The 17,808-nt window shown below is 34.5% G+C and overlaps 1 protein-coding gene across 1 annotated transcript in view; it reads right to left on the bottom strand.

Annotated features, from left to right (window-relative positions):
• Positions 1-297: 297 nt before the first annotated feature.
• The window catches only part of LOC117110081, a 27,113-nt gene continuing 9,602 nt past the window's right edge, over positions 298-17,808 (bottom strand). Inside the window, exons 4-8 of the mRNA XM_033252667.1 lie at positions 16,430-17,296; positions 14,831-15,196; positions 12,168-12,611; positions 10,787-11,158; positions 298-10,313 (exon numbers count right to left, since the gene is read on the bottom strand). Coding sequence (XP_033108558.1) covers positions 1,636-10,313; positions 10,787-11,158; positions 12,168-12,611; positions 14,831-15,196; positions 16,430-17,296 — 10,727 coding nt within the window. The 3' untranslated portion in view covers positions 298-1,635. The remainder of the gene's footprint in view (positions 10,314-10,786; positions 11,159-12,167; positions 12,612-14,830; positions 15,197-16,429; positions 17,297-17,808) is intronic.

Genomic DNA, 17,808 nt, shown 5'->3' with positions numbered 1-17,808 from the left:
TTGAATCGAGAGTACATTTGTTTAATAACACTTTGAGAAACAGGATTTTAAATACAATGTATCCAGTGTTTAAATGAAGAAATACTGCAACACAATGAGGACGAAAGCTTACCTTTATAAACGTTTATTTACAAAGATGTAGGGCCTATGATTTGGTAAGATAGTTAACATGCGAATTAGCACCCCACTGAAGCCTCCACAAATGTTGCAAGGGCAGCGGCGCTTATTTGAGGATTTACGGTATTTTGTGATTTACGGTACTGTAAAATATGTTTATACACATAAGACAGCCACAAATTTCAGATTCTTTTTTTTTTTTAATCACACTACAAAATGACAATGATTATTTCAAATAATCTCCAAATCCTTATGCTTACAGCCTGGAGGAAACAAACACAAACAACGCCATGAATGCAAATACAAACATTGCAAGCTGACCAGTGAATAACTGGTCTTAACAATCACTAGATTTTTCCCCACTTTCTAATATTTCAAATGCAGAAAAAGTCATTTTATTGTGTGGGGAGGTCTAAAAGTTGGAACATAGAACCTCGAATTAGGTGATATTAAAGGTTAAATGTAAAATTTAATCAATCAGTTATGCAAAACCTTGGTGTGATTCCATCTTCATGAGATGGATAATCACCAGTTGGTAAAACCATGAAATTATCTAAAGATAGTCTGATGGTAAAGAAGTTATTTTTGAATATACTAAGAACTGCAAAAAAAATAATTAGAAACTATCATCACTAAACTGTTGACTGAGATTTATCAAAACCATAAATATACATAAATTATTCCTGAATCATCAATCAACTTAGTAATGATTCGGGGTTAGTAACTGCATTGCATATTACTACTAAAAAGTCAAATGCCATGATGTTCAAGGCTGCTCATACAGTATGTCACTCCAATAATAATAACACACATCAATTATGTTTGTGTACTCAAACTACAATAGCTTACGAAAGCGATTAAGATTACGGTTATGTCATCAAATTTTTAGACAACCCTTTCACTACAGTAGCATATTTGTCACAACGTATGTGAAGCAATGTATGCATGAAGCAGGGACCATATTCAGCTTCTACAGCATATATCAAGAATGTCAATGATGATGATAATGAAGTTTTCTTATTCATTATTGTTTTTCGTAAGGTTATGAAATCTCTCTAATAATCTGAGCATACCATTACTTCCTTCCATCACCAATTAACCAGGTTATAAAAGAGAATTCTCACTTCTTCAGATATATGAAAATTGGTTGTTTTTGAAGGAACTAATACAAAAAATATGAAAAGTTACCATTTGTATAACCCAAATAATTGGAATTCTCATTGTGGTAAATAGCAAAAACTGGGACTCTATAGTGGTGGTGCTTCTTTGAAAACTTTAGTAGTAATGAACACTTATGTTTTAAATGGAACATAAGCATACCCTGTAAAAGCATGATTTATATTAATAGACACTTCTGCCAAATAAATATATAACTGAAATTGAGATTTCCATCAGCCAGCATCTAAACAATTTTTTGTTATTCTTGATATTGATAATTAAAAGTCTATGAATGTTTTGTTAACAATCGTATTGATAATTAAGAGTCCACAGATGTTTCGTTACCATTCTTATAATTAATCAAACTTGTGAACCTTCTACTTCATTATCACTCAACATAAACACACCACTGTCTCGCAACTTTTCTGTACTTCCACTCAATAATTCTGATTGGATCTTATCTACACCATCCTTTTTCTGGACGTCAACTGAGATACAGGAGCGCTCCATATTCATTTGTGTAGGAAGTGATCCAAATATTTCTTTTATTTTATTCATCTTTTCATCAGCAATACATAAACACCTTTCACTACTAGTTTCCAATGCTTCATCATTAGTAGAAACACTATCTGACTTTTCATCTGCTTGAAGAGAACACTCTCCATTAATAGTTTCTGACGCTTCATCATTAGCAGAAACACTATGTGATACCTCATCTTCTGGAAGAAAACACTCTTCATTAATAGTTTCTGATGCTTTATCATTAGCAGAAGCACTATGTGACTTTTCATCTTCTGGAAGAATATGACACTCTTCGTTACTAGTTTTTGATGCTCCATTAGTAGAAACACAACGTGACTTTCCATCTGCTGGCAGAGAACACTCTTCATTAATAGTTTCTGATGTTTCATCATTAGCAGAAACACTTAGTGATACCTCAGCACAGATTCCAAGATCTTTTCCCACATTAAAAACATCTGATTCATGTTCATTTATAATATCACAATTTTGTTCATGGTGTATTTCATAAATTTTGTTACTCGTAGAATCAGAAACTTTTGACTGATCCTCAGAAAAATTACCTTGGATTGGCAATTCTGAATTCGTAGAATTTATATAATTACTAATATTGTTCAGTTGTTTTTTTTCTATATCTTCAGGTTTCTGGATGTCAACAAACATACGAGAGTTCTCTACATTCATTTGGGTAGGGAATGATCCAAATATTTCTTTTATTTTATTCATCTTTTCATCTGCCGGAACAGAACATTCTTCAGTTCTGGTATTTAATGCTCCATCATTACTAGAAACACTTAGTAACTTTTCATCCCGAAGAGAACATTCTGATGTTTCATCAGTAGAAACACTAAGTGATACCTCAGAACAGATTCCAAGAGTTTTTCCACCATCAGTAATACACAATTCATGTTCATTATTAATGTAACGATTTTGTTCATTGTCTATATTTACTTTGTTACTTTTAGAATTAGAAACTTCTTTCTGTTTGTCAGAAGAGCTATCTGGGAAATGCAACCCTGAATTTGCAGAATCTGCATAATTGTTAATGTTCAAGTCAAGGTGCATTTGTTGTTCTTTGTCTTCAACATTACAGTTATTTTGAACCATCTTGTCAGCAATAATATCAAGAACATGTTCAACATCCTGAGGCCGCAAATTCGAAACAAATGCTTCTTCTTGAGTATCTGGAATGTTCTTCAGATTTAACTGGTTCTTGTTATCTTCACAACATGGCTCCTGAGACAAAATATCAATTGTGTTGGAAATTTGAAAGAAAGTTTCATTTTCATTTGACATGTTGACCTCTTCATCCTGCTGGATGTTTCCAATTGGAATCCAATCAATTTGCTCTTGTGAACCAGATGTGTTGCCATCCAAGTCTGACAGTCCATCTAAAATTGCCGAATCATTAATAGATAAGTCTACATTCATCAGATTATCATCACCTTCTTCTTCATTATTTTCATTTTCTTCAATGGAGACCATATCAGCAAGAAAGTCTACAAGGTCATTGTCTAAATTACTTTCACCAGTCACATTGTGCAAATCTCTGTCATCTGTGTCATGTTCACTCCCACTAGTACTGCATCCAATATCGAGTAGTGCTTGGACAATGTCATCAAAATCAGTTTCACCTGCCATGCGTTCTTCCGGGCGGAAAGTAGAGTCTTTTTTCAGGGAAGCGGCTATCTGGGAAATCTGAGCAGAAGCTGACAGTTGATCTTCCCTTTTGGGTGATTTCTTGCTTTTGACTTTAGAAGCCATGTTTAATCTTTCTTTTGTCAACTCTTTATTTTCTTCCATTGACTCATTTCTTTTTTTAGCCAAATCCTTTTCAGCTTCTAAAGAAGGATCCATTCTAGGTCCAATAACATAATCATGATCAATTGGAGCAGCATAAACAGGACCTTTTTTCTTCTTTGACATAAATTTTGGAAGTCCTAGATAACAATGATCGAGTGCAACAATCTGCTGGGTAGTTAAGATTTTTACATTCCTCTTTCGGCTACATTTTCCATCTTTCATCTGTAAAATTTTCTTTTGAAGAAGTTTTCCTTTCTTTAGAAGTTTCTTATTCACATCTGAATCCTTTGACCTGTTTTTCCTCCCAAGTCGTAATTTTAACTTGTCAATTGTAGAGAGAATTGTGTCAACATGAAATAGATCCCACTTATGTCCGCTGTTTATCCTTGGTCTTAGATTTGATGGTCTGACTCTGTCCTTCACCGGTGATGATTCTTGATGAGTTTCGTAAACGTCAATATCAGAATCACTTTCTTCATCAGTGACAGGAAAACTTGTTCTATTTGGCTTGGTTGGCTTTACAGTTTCCTTCTCAGATTTAAGAACAGCATTAGTCTTTTTTTGTGATTTGGATGTCTCCACTTTCTGTTTTTTAAAGGCTTGATTATTACGAAGAGCTTTGTCAATATCTTCTTCATAATCTGGAAATTCTTTTGGTTTACTAATACGAGAGGTCCTTCTTGGTTTTTTGATATTATCGTCCACCATATCTTTTATTAAATGTTGCTTAGTGCCCACTATATTCACTGGAAATTTTGGAAGGAGAACAGACCGGGGAATTGCAATCATATCCTCATATACTCTCTTTTTCCGATTCCTTTTTGTTGGTTCTGCTGTAATACTATAATTGGCAGGGCATTTCACTTCACTGCCACATGTAATCTCATGTTTATTCTGTCTTGGTGATAGCTTCGGCACAAGACCAGAATACATACTTTTATGTTCTTTGTGTGATTCCAGGCCAGAATACTTATATCTGTGTTTTTTATGTGAATCCAGTTTCACATAGGGTCTCTGTGGTACTTTATGTCCAACTCTCCTTTTACTCTTTTTGTGTTTCTTTTTTTTCTTGAATTTGGTGTAAGTTTCATCATCATGATCAACATGTTTTCTCTTTTTCTTTTTATGCTTCCTGAAAATTTGCAATGCGGGTATTGTTTCAAGTACTTCTATCTTTTCTAACCACTTATCAGTGTTGTTATTCATTTCAAGTCGTTTTTTGTTTTTTGTGCAGTGTTTGATCCAATGGAGTGCCATTGTTCCAGCATTTCTACAAGATGTTTGACAATGTGGACAAACAAATAACAATGGGTCATGCTTTTTTCTTTCCATATGATGTGCCACTAAATGAGAAGTCAGATGTCTCTGGTTGGAAAATTTAGCACCACAAGTAAATGGGCAGTCAAGGCAATCTTTAGCACAAGTGCTGCAGATTGGATGGTCAAAGTTTCCAATACCGAGCTTGGTTCCACACACAGAGCAATACTGACCCTCTTTACACTCTGCACTCTTTGGTTTGGTTTGGTTTGTCAAAGGTTTTTCAACAGCATCTGCAGCACCACTATCTCTGTTATTGGGAGTTGGTGTATGTTCAGTATTCATTTTAAATTTGTGCTTTTCAGCAATTTTCGTTTTTTGCTTTTCAGCAATTTTTGTTTTGTGTTTTTCAGTAAGATGTTTATTCAAACCATGAGATGTAGCAAAGAATCGAAGACAGAATTGACATTTCTTCATCCCACTTAAATGCTGCTTTATATGAGTCTTGATGTCTATCCCAAAAAGACCATCACAAATTGGACAATTAAAAATAGAACTGACTCTGTCTTCACAATGGTTCATACAGTGCATTATATAATCCAAAAAATACTGAAATGATTTTGGACATTTTCCACAAGTAAATTCAGTCTTGTCATTGTGATCTTCCATATGAGCATTTAACCTGTGAATACTAGTAGAATTACTTAAACACTTGTGGCATCTCCAGTGCACATTCAACCAACGATCTGAAGGCATGTTGTGGACATCTTCCGTGTGTTTTTTCATGTTTTTGACAAAGTGAAAACTGGCTGTACATTGGTTACACTGATGTTTCTTGTCTGTCTTCTCTGGAAAGTGATCCTCCATATGCATCCTAATAGTTTTAAGTCCAATAAATAATCTACTACACTTGCATTCATAAATCTGTTCATTGTTTACATCATAGTGGACCAACAAATGGTTTTCAAGATTTTCTACCAGGTTAAACATCATCCCACACCAGGAACAACGATTCCACTTTAAATCCTCATGTGACTCTTTATGGCAATCACATGCCTTTTTCGAAGTGAAATTCAATTCACATCTTTCACAACTGAACATTGGTAAAACTTTCTCTGTTGATAGATGGATAATCACATGCTTATTAAGATCTTCCATGCTTGAGAACACTTCCAAGCAGTTGTCACAAACATACATTTGTACCACATTACAAGTGCAACCACTATCACATAATTCTTTAAGATCCTTTTTTGTGTCACACAATGAATCGCTCAAACTATTATTAGGGTTAAGGTTATTAGGGTGGTGCAAATTATTGCTAATTTTGTCAACTTCGTCCAAGACAATTTGTGGATGTTCACTGGTGGATCTTGTTCTTTCATTACTGCCATTTGCAACTGTTGCTGAAATTACTAAACTACTCAAGGTAGACACCTTGTCTGGAGTGCATTTTTCATCATTATTTATCTTCTTGTCACAATCTTCACTTTGATTACTTTCTGAAGTAGAATTTGCAGGGAAGGTATGAATATTATCAGCTTCATTTTTTAAAATGGCAGGTGCAGTTACAATATTCTTATCATCATCAAGTGTCTTGTCTTTTTTTTCCAATTCTTTGGTTTCCACACAGGAGCTATCATTACATTTGTTTTCTATATACTTTTCCTCAACTGGCTCTTTACCAACACTTCGCATTTCTAATGTGGATCCATCACCTGAAAGTTGTTTAGAGGATTGAGCTTTGTCGGAACACACAGGAGATAGAGTTCCTTTGACTGGCATTGTCTCATATTTAGTCTGATCATCTCCATGTACGTCACTTTTTTTTCTGTTGAATTTGTCACTGACGTGATTATGTATACGCTTAGTAATTGACAAGAGCTGGTGGAGTTTTGTATGTAGCTTACATTCCTCTTTGTATTTTTGTACACCAAGATCTTCAAATCTTTGAAACTGAGAGTTCCAAAACTTGAGGTACTCTAAGTGAAGGCTTCCACTTCTGGGAATTGTAGTATTTTTTTTTAAGTCACTGCTCTTAATATCATCCATACTGTTTGAAATGTTACTACCGCTACTGATTGTTGATGAGGTCTCTTGTTTTTTGTTGGGAGTCAAATAAGGAACATTCAATTTTTTGGATTCCTTGAAGAGTTGTGAGCTAGCAATAGGTGATATGGCAGTTATATCTCTTTGTCCATCTTCTGAAGTTTTCATCAACAATGGCCTTGGATTTTTGTGTGTCTGCATGACTAGAAAGGGTAGTGGTGCAGCCTGTCCAGGCACAACTCGATTAATGAAAATCATCGGATCTTTGAATTGTTGAACTGGTGCGTAACAAGCAGAAGATGGTGATGCATTGCTAATCAGTGAAGGTGTGGAAAGTAACTGTAGAATTGATGAAGTACTTTTGGAGATGCAAGATGGTCCAGGATCTGACTTCATATGATTTACTGAAAGGTTTGTTTCACCTTCATTGCTTCGCTCATCATGTTGAAATGGTTTTGTATTAGGCTTTTTCTCTGATGACTTTTTATGTTCTGGAGTACCATTATTGTTTGATGGCTTATCTGGTGGTGAATTTGAGTCACTTGATGAACCTGATCCTTCATCAGGTTCTTCATCATGTAAGCTTGCTTCACTCAAATCTTCCTCATTATTAATTTTCTTCAGGACCTGTTTACAAATTGACGAGAGCTTCTCTGGTTGGTACACAACTTCCATCTCATCATTGCCATGGTCATTTAAATTTTCTCTATTTATCTGCTTACCATTATTGTCTAGTTGTACATTTTTATTATGGTTTTCTGTGCATTTAGTAATGGCAGAATTCTGACTCTTTTGCAATAAAATACTCTCACTTAAATTGGAGGATGTAGTCCTTTCTGGATTCATTTTGGATTTGATTAGATTATCATCAGTCATTAACTCTTTCCTCTTATCAATTCCTTGCTTATCTTCAGCATCTACATCTTGTGGCTTAGGTACCAAAGGAATAGTTGAAGATACTGGCTGAGATGTATTTGACTGAACAGCAGGTGAGGGAGTTAAACTAGATACAGTTGAAACTGGAGTTTGAGATGTTGTACTAAGATTCACAGTATGTGGAACAAACATGACATAGCCCTTTTGTAAGCCAGGCACTGTCACTGGTACCATCAAATGTCTAACTGATTGTCCAGCAGATACAGACTTCACTTGATTTTGAGTTACTTTTGCATTTGTCAGTTGTGACTGATTTAGAATGATTGGACTTCCACCAGAGGTAGATGATGTTTGATTAGATGCACAGTTAATCTGGAAAACTTGTGACTGTGAAACTGGTTGTGCATTGACAGTTGTTACAGGTGAATTCCCAACGACAAACTGTGTTTTGCCCTGAGAAGTTGGTAATAATATAATATTTGAATTTGAAATTTTTACACTAACCATGTTGCTTGGTGGTTGAGTCTGTACTTGTTGCCCTGTAGTGCCTTTGTTTAAAATTGTTCGGTTGGAAGTAAATGGGCCTACAAGTCTAGGTGGCATGGAGATTGTCACACCTTGTCCCTGTTGTATCTGACTGGAAATACCTGGTTTCAGTGTTGGCATTGCAATGGAGGGCTGCTTATTTGAACAATGTGATAATTCTGGCATGCTTGAAAATGTTGATACTTTTCCTTTGGGTTGCATACTTGGCCCATGCTTCAGTGGAGGTGGTGGGGGTGGATTAGTACCACTCTCCTTTGCCACAACTTGTAATTTTGTTTCCTTTGTATCCTTTGCCCTTTTTATCTCCTCTTCACATTGAGCAATAATGTTTGGCAGTTCTTTATCAACAGCTTCTATAAAGCTTTCAACAAACATATTCCAGAATATTCCACTTTCAGATGTTTTCAACAAATCATTCACAACAACTTTAATACCATCAGAGTAAGTATTAACATCTTTAACTTTTTCCCATTTTCCAAGAACTTTTGCTAATTCTTGAACAGCCTTCTTCATTTCTACATCAGTCAAGTCAATTACAAATTGATTCTCATCACTTTTTGTTGGTTTATCTTTTTGATTGCCCATTCTAATAGGCGTACAGAGAAGCAACTTCCGCAGGGCTCTTCCAAAAGGAAAGAGCAACCATGGACGGAACTCATTATAAAATGCAAAAACAGGTATTCGCTTCACCAGTAGAGTGGTAGATGCAGTATACCCTGGATAACCACTTGCCATGCCTTCAAATACATTTGATGAAACATTGTCAATGGGTTGAATCTGGTCAACATTCACATCTGCATTGATCTCATTTCTTGAGACTTTCTGGTCAACAGATGTCAGCTGTTTTCCACTTGATTTTGCTTGGTAAACAAGTGATGGTAGATCACTATCTATTGCACCTTTGATGACATTGGAAAGAATTGGCGATGAAGGTTTTGTCTCAATGATATTTTCTTCCGTAATTTCAAGTTCACCTTTTGTAAGGAGTTTCCATCTCTTAAAATTAGTTGCATCAAAGGTGACTATGTACTGAATGTCCTCACAGATAATTCCAGACACATTATCAATTTCTTTGCTTGAACTTTCCTTGAAATTATTCACAGATAACTCAGAACTGTCTTTTAATTGCTTTACCCAAGCACCAGTCTTTGCATCTAAAATTGTTTCATGTTTTTTGTCATCATTATCAGGAACAGTTGTAATCATCACATCCTTGTTAATATCATCTTGCTTTGTAAAGACACCAGTTTTGGAATCTAAAATGGTTTCAAATTTCTTGTTTTTACTTTCAGAACTTATATCCTTACTGTTATCAGTTGTTTCAACATTTGCTTCTTCAGTTCGGTTTTCTATTTCTGAAAGTTGGTGATCTTCATGTTTTTCCAAATCTTGTATAATAGTTTTTTTCTCTGGGCATTCTTCTGGAATACTTTTCTTTGGACTGACTTTTGGAGCTTGGCTAAGTTCATCTTCTTTTAGGTTAGCTTCTAAATGATTTTCTATACTTTTATCTTCAAGAGAGTTTTCCCGTTTAAGATCATTCTCAACTGTATCCATGCACAATTCTTCCTGTGACTTGTTTTCAATGCAAACTTCATTTTGTGGTTTTAATGTTTCTTTGTCATCCTGCAACTGTGTCATATCTTTCTCATCTGTATCCATGCACAATTCTTCCTGTGAATTGTTTTCAACATCAACTTCATCTTGTTCTTTTAATGTTTCTTTGTCGTTCTGCAAATGTTTCATATTCTCATGTGTATCCATGCACAATTCCTCCTGTGACTTTTCAATGCCACCATCATTTTGTCCTTTTAATTTTTCTTTGTTATCCTGAAAATCCTTAATATGACAGTCTTGAGATCCACTTTCAAAACACACTACTGTTTCCTCATTATTTGGCACATTTTTCTCCATTGGAATTGGTTGGTTAAATTGCTGGGCTGTTGTGTCATCATTTATACTACTACTTTTTGCTGTAAGGGTTTTGCTTCCTGAAAAAAAATATAATTCATCAATATAATAAGTTGCCTGATCAAAACAAATATTTCTGGCTTAGTTTCTACTATTGTATTCTATCACTCATGGCTTAGCATATACAATAACTCTCAAGATGATGAGCATGGTTTTGTGATTAAGACAATTAACTGAAAATCACAAGGCACTAACTGCAATCCTGCCAAAAACTCACAACCTACATCCAACTCCTAAGCCTCATTAAGAGATTTTGGTTGAAACATTGGAGATCATAAAAGTGCATATTTCAAAAACACATAATCACAAAAATCATTTATATATATTTTTTTAAAACTTTCATGAAGATAATTTATTATTGTTATATTACACTTTAAAAAATGTATTTCTTTGCATTTATCTAACAGTAAGAGATTAAAAAAATAATATAAATATGAATGTTTTTAGTAATGATTAGGGTAACTATGTAAAATAATGCAATATACCAACATACCATTAATGCTTGTTTTCATCTTTTTTCTTTTCTTTGGCGGTTTAATGTTAAAATGTACATATATAGTCTGCAAAGCATTCTTATCCACCTGCAGTTCATCTGCATATTTACGTTTTACACCTTGCTCCATAGAAGTGGCAACATGGTCTGCACCTGATGTTACTTCTTGGTAGATCACTACATTTGTGTTTTCTTTGGGGGTCTCAATAGCTTTGATAGTGTCATGTAGTATTGTGGTCTGTCTTGTGTGATGTTTAGTGGGTGTTGAGGAGAGGCTGGTTTGGTTTCTTTCATTTTTAACTTGACAAAGAATTCCATGTTGTTTTAAGTACTGTAAGGCTTTCTGTTTCAATTCCATAGGTGATGATATTTCTGTAAAATCAACAAAATCAATCATGTTTAGAATTATTTAAAATATTATAAACAACAAAAGAAGTGACATCTTGTCAATATTCTAGTTTCAAGGGTTTTCAACATTTTGAATTCTTTGCATAATCATTTTACAGGGAATGGAACTGTAGTTAAAAGTTAGGCACAAGAGGGAAAAATATTTTTGAACAGTTAATGAGATAAAGATTTTCGAATATTTAAAAAGGTAGGTAACGCCCCTTTCCCCCCAGTTATTACATATAAAAAAATATGTATTTCATTAACAGTTTCCCAGTCTTTTGTCGAACAACTTTTTTCGGTCATAGAAAAATCAGTTCTACAACATATCACTTATTTTTATCTTCCTGAGCCTGACTTGAAGACCTAACCTCTCACCTCACAGGTTGGAATGCCCATCACTCTTTTCTTGTAGTAACATTCTTTTTGGTGAAACTACCAAAGACAAGCACCAAGTTTAACTGAGAAAACTTTTTCCAGAAAGAATAACCAGGCTGTCTTTCCTTTCCTGAGAACACACCTCCGATGCAAACAGCATAAATCGTAAAATCTTCTTCCGCTTATGCAAAAATACCGTCCGCTTTGTTAACTTTCACAGAATGCGACTAGATTGACAAATCTTACTATGCTAAAGCATATTGAAACAAAGGCCGACTAAATTAAAGTTACCCTTGATTGGTCAAAATTTATCCAACGAGAACATAGCCTCAACTTTGTTCTGGCTGAAAACCCAAATATTGAACTCAGCAATCTTACAACGGGCTTGTAACTGTAGAAAACTAGGGATGGGTAGTAGACATTTTAAGGGTGGGTGATAACAGTAATAACCTCTAAATAATGAAAGTGGATTTTAAGGATGGGCAAGAGGGATAATAAAAGTGGGTGTAGGGCCATGAAATTAGCTTTAAACTGGGTGGAAAACTTCAAGACTGGGTGGCCCCACCCACCTCTGCCCCCAATGAGTACATCTCTGCTAAAATATTTCTTATCATACCTTCATAATCTTTCTCCACTTGTTGGATGCTTATTTTCTTGTCAACTGCTATCAGTCGTATACCAATCTGCTTTAGTATGTCGCTAACTTTCTTGGCCTCAACCTTACTGGCAGCTACCATAAGTTCAGATTCCATGGCTTTTATTTCTTTCATGAGTTGTGAACTTTGAAATGTTGGACCAGCTGTTTTTGCCACAGAGGGCTTTATTGCAATTGTTGAAGTTTGAAGTTTTGGTTTTAAAGCAGGTTGGTGCTGTACTTCACTCCGTAATGGCGTATGTATGACATTTGCAGGGCTGATGAAAGATTTTGAAACAGCTGAATGTCTGCCAAACAGTTTTAACATTTCGTTCATTAGCTTTTGCTCGTTGATTGAATCCATCTGTTTCCTAAGATGCTCTACAGCTTTGAGTTCTGCTGTCTTGAAAGACTGTCTTCTAGAAACTGCAATCAAATACAAATGACAAAAAAAAGCAACAAAATAAAATTCTGTGAACTTAATTAGAAATAAATAGGTTTTGAAATACATTTCGGTAAAGGATATTGAAAGTAGGGAACCTCCACTATCAGAGAAAAAGGAATGGAAAAGTTGCAGAATTCAAAAAGCTTGAGGCAAAAATAGGCAAGATATTTTTTTTATACACTGTAAAGGTGTTAAGAAGACTAAAAATAGAATGAAACAAGTCTTAAGGAATGTGATGGAAGCGAATCTATATTTCTAACTTTTTTAAAAAGATAAAATATAATACAGTCAAACTCGCTTAAGTCGACAAATTATCAAAGTCGAAATATTTTCATGTCACTCCATCTTCCCTATACTTACATGGTTAATATTTGCTCTCGAATAAATTTAAGTCAAACATATTTTACATGCCAAATTGATCTGTTTCCATTGATTGTTATTCTGTAAGTCGAAGTCAAAATCTTGATGTAAAACTTCAATAATTTTAAGCTGCCGCTGCTTTACCAACATCGCTGTGAACGTCAACAAGTGACTCATATATTTGGCCATTCAGAAATTCTCATGCTAAGTAAGTCCGACAAGTGACTTATGTTTACATTGCATAGCGGTACTTTGTGTAGTCTAATTTACATGCAACTAAACTTACATTCCTCACTATTGTTCAGACATGTGCTAAAGCCGACAAGTGAATAATGTTTAAGCACTGTTTCAGGTTTTGTTCTTTTTTAAATACAGTAAATTAAATTATATTGTAAGATACGTACAGTAATTGTAAAATAAATGTTTTATGGAATTTAGGTATGGAATAATCCGCCATATAAAACAAATGCTAGTTTTAATTTTATAATTAATCTTTTTATCTTAATCCCGATCTTCGTTGAATATAAACTATCTGCAGAGAATTGCCTGCACGCGCATGAGTAGTGGGAGATTTTTTTAATGGCCCATTTTGCGGCAGGGTGTGCACATCTGGTTTACTTACGATTAATACATGTGTTGAAATATTATATATTATAGACTTTCACCTAGTAAGTATTGGTTTGGTCTTGGAATTTTCCAACCGAATTTATCGTATTTAAAACATATTCGCTCGATGGTCATGCAAAAATCAGTTATTAAATGTTAGTTTATCAAATATAAATATGATTCAGATTTAATTTAAGTATTGATTGATTCCTCTTTATCTGTATTCAAAAGAATGTCATGGAAGCAGTTAACAAAACATTTAAATATACTGTAATAATTTAAGAATTAATGTAATGTATTGCTACTTGAAAGAATACTGAGCGTTTCAAGGTAAGTTTAGGTAGCCTAGGCCTTTACTTCTACAGTACTAGGCCAAATGTGTGGTCAACAACGTGCGTGTACCGTCAGTGCGTGTTAATTTGTTCCGGTCTCCGTAAGACCCAACTCTCCAAGTCAAGCTGCTAATGTGATACAACTCGAATAAAATTAGACTTTGCTTTAGTCGAATTTAATCGAAGTCGAACTATATTTCAGTGGCACTTTAGAGTTGGCGTCGACGAGTTTGACTGTAAACAAATGACATAAATAATCACTATGGCTGGCTTGCATCCAATTCTTCAAAGCTTGTTTGTTCTATCTACACTTATAAAAGTTAATGTGAGAGATTTGTGATGTGTCCTTATATGTACCCAAATATGGGCATATCAGTTTATTTTCACATAAAATTTGATAATGTGAACAAAGCTTTATTGTTTAAGCGAGACTTTTTTTATTCCTTGTTTCGCATACTTATTTTTTTAAAGATCATCCGAGGAGGGTGGAATAAATATAAATATACAATTTTGTTTTCTTATTTAGCAAATAGTTTTGCCAAAAACATCCAGACGGAGGAGAAAATAGAAATAAAATTTGATTGGTGAATGTAAAATAGGATGGTTAAATGCTTCAAACTTATGTAATTAGGAAGAAATATACATATCTTATCTTCGGAGATTTCAAGGCAGCGGAGGGCGTAATAAAAATTAAAAAAAACTTTTTCTGCAATTTCCACTTTCTCATGGCGGCGGGTGCGATAATTGGCCAAAAATAAATTTTATTTTTATTCGAAATCATCAATATTTGCAGTCGGCGGGTTCCCTTAACAAGGTATAAAAAACGGTTTAACCTTATGACTGTGAAAACCATGTTTACTGACAACAAAAATTTAGCTTCCAATCTTAAAAATGCACTTTACCTTCCTCTTTTAATTTCTTTCCAGGCTTGGAAGAACAACTATCCATAATCACAGCCTCGAAAAACACCAGCGTTACTCTGTTCAGAGTCTTGTCTGCCTTTGTCCACTCCAGCGACTTAAGGTGGTACCTAAATTTCTTTGACAGGCTCAGCAACAGGGACCGTTCTGCTGCATCCGATCCCTCATCTTCCTCTTCACTACTGGCATCAGACTCATCTGACGTTTCCACTGGTGGCATGTCTTCTATAATATCAAAATGCTTCAGCATGAGGTCAAGTTGAGACCAATCTTGTTCCTGAAGAAAATGTTCTTTGACATATTGTAAAGCCTCTGTTTTAGGTTCTTTGGTACAATTTTGTTCAGTTCCTAAAAGGAAAAAAGGATAAATATACACAATATCTGTCATTAATTGCTATGCTTTCATGATCAGAATGATAAATAGTAACAATACCCTTGTAAATGTTGTAGTGAAATCTTGCATGTACGAACGAGTCTAAAATGTATATGAACTGGATGAGACACTTGAACATTTAGTGCTGTTATTAAGTATATTGCAATCTTTCTATAATATTTTGTCACTTCATATCTGACATTTGAATGTTGTGTTGTTTATGTGGATTTTTTGATGTGCTTTATTGTTTTTTATGCTTTTTTGTAATGTTTTTTTTATGGAGAAATCGGAAATAAAATAAAATTATTAATTAGTAATTGACCTGCTAGTTTTAAGGTGTCTAGCTTTCCATTTAATATAGTGAAAGAGGTTCAAGTTACATACTTTCTTGCTTAATAGAACAATAAGATACGGCCCTCTGAAATAGCGAAAATCTATTTTCGAACAATGTTTCGGGGGATTTTTTAGGGCATCTAACATTCTACCAAAATTTGAATGCTATTTCTTGAAAGAGGGCCAAATTATCAGTCTATGTAGCAATAAATCTTTTTATCTTCATTTTTTTTAGAAGATATAGCTCCATAAAAACCATACAAAGTCAAAGGAGCCATTACTGGAATGAAAAAGGGGGCGTGGTACCTAAATTTCAAAGGTCATAACTTAAAACCCGCTTGGAAATTGAAGTTGAAATTTTAGATTCTTTCTTTTGACATAAAAAGGTATTTTAAAAAATTTTTTAAAGGAAAATACAAGTGGGGGCCGAAATGACCTGACTGCTAAAATGGCAACCACTTAGGTAAAATATATGGATACGGTATCAAATTGAAATAATAAAACTTAAATGGTGCCACTTCTAAACACCATACTGTACAGTAGAAAGTATTTTAGGCCTCTTGGGTGTAAAAAAAAAAAAAAAAAAAAAAAAATTGCCAGAAAGAAAAACCAATTCTAGATTTTGAGTTAGTTGGCTTTAGCCAGATTCATAATAAAATACTGGTCTCCCTCCAATTAAAGACAACTTCTGGGAATGGGGTTTCCATGCTATTTAGCAATTTAGAAAAAAATAAAAAATAAAGAAAAAAGACATTTCTTGATTTTAACCATAGAAAATTGGTCTTTACTTGGAGATGGTCATTAATTGTAGAGTTTTTTAATTATAGGGAGACCTGTGGTTAAAAAATAGATAGCACTGGCAACAAATTATTTACCTTTTCGGTCGACAGACACAAACACTCTATCCTCATCAGCAGTCCCCACAAATGTTTCATTAAAATTTTCAGTAATCTTTTCCAAAACCCTCATAGCATTGATCCAGTCTTTATATCTAAAAAATCTTTTCAATTTTCTACCCATAGTTTGAAAACTATCTTGTGAGGAAGAGCAATTGGATTTGTCGCTCCCTTCCTGCATTTCGTCATCAGAATCATTTTCCGAGGCATCATCCGTCTCCTCCTCTGAATCATCTTCAGAGTCCTCCTCCATCAGTTGTTGGCACTCCTGCAGCCGATTGTCCAAATCATCATCACTTTCGATGTCAATTTCATCATGGGCAACAGAAGGCTTCACTGCATTGGAATGGATCGTATTGCTTAGTTTATCTTCAACTAGACCCCTCAGTTCAACAGCTTTTTTTAGTGCATCACTCGCTGTGGAAGTTGATAAATCAAAAGCATGTTCTTTCTGCTGGGATTTTACCAGACTGATATCCAGTTCAGGCGAGAATATACTTCTTTTTTCTAAACGTGTAGGGTCTGGATTTGCCAAAGTAGGTTTCCCATCAGGAAAATGCAGCCCACATAGCTTTGAGGTCACGGAAGGACAAAATTGCTTCAGGTCCTCTGGCATCGCTTCCCTCACAAGACGAAGCCATATCATCCTCGGAACTGGTTGCCGATGCAGGGATGGGAATGGAAACATTGATGGACGCCATTGTTTATCGCCCATTGAATATACTGTTCTTTTGTCTGCAAATACACAGGTAGGTATTATGCAACAGGATTTATCTGTTGTATCCAAGTTACAATCCAGCTTAATGTTATATTTATTACTTGTGTATCGTATCGTACTTTTTCCTTCTGAAAAGAAAAACAATTAAATTTTTAAAGAATTCAGTTATAACACAAAGAACAATTTTTTTTTATAATCTAAGGAATTGAAGCCAGGACCTCGAGATTAGAATGCAAGCATCTGAAGCTATATAACTCCACTGTAATTTCTTGGATTAAGCATATAAGCCAATACACTGAACACAAACCTTTGCCAATTTTTGGTGGGCTTAAAAATCAGGACCAATAAAGACCTACAACATAATTAAATGCAATGTATATAAAACATTAATTAATTAGATGACTCAACTGCTTACATAACTGCATAATCAACTTTTTTAACATGCAATGGAATCTCAAGAGGATTAAGGATACCTCTGTTTTATTTTTCCCACCCTAGCTTTTTAAATTTACTGAATGAGACAAAATGAATGTTTTTAAATCAAGGTATAAAAAAAATTCACTTTGGATGCATGCTTCACATTTTACAAACTGCCAACTATCTCTACAACCACTATTTGGAATTAACAGAAAAAAAGTAT

This window comes from Anneissia japonica, unplaced genomic scaffold, assembly GCF_011630105.1.
Source record: "Anneissia japonica isolate Jap-2015-1 unplaced genomic scaffold, ASM1163010v1 scaffold287588_len240510_cov160, whole genome shotgun sequence".
Lineage (NCBI taxonomy): Eukaryota > Metazoa > Echinodermata > Crinoidea > Comatulida > Comatulidae > Anneissia > Anneissia japonica.
This window is presented reverse-complemented; position numbering and strand designations above follow the sequence as displayed.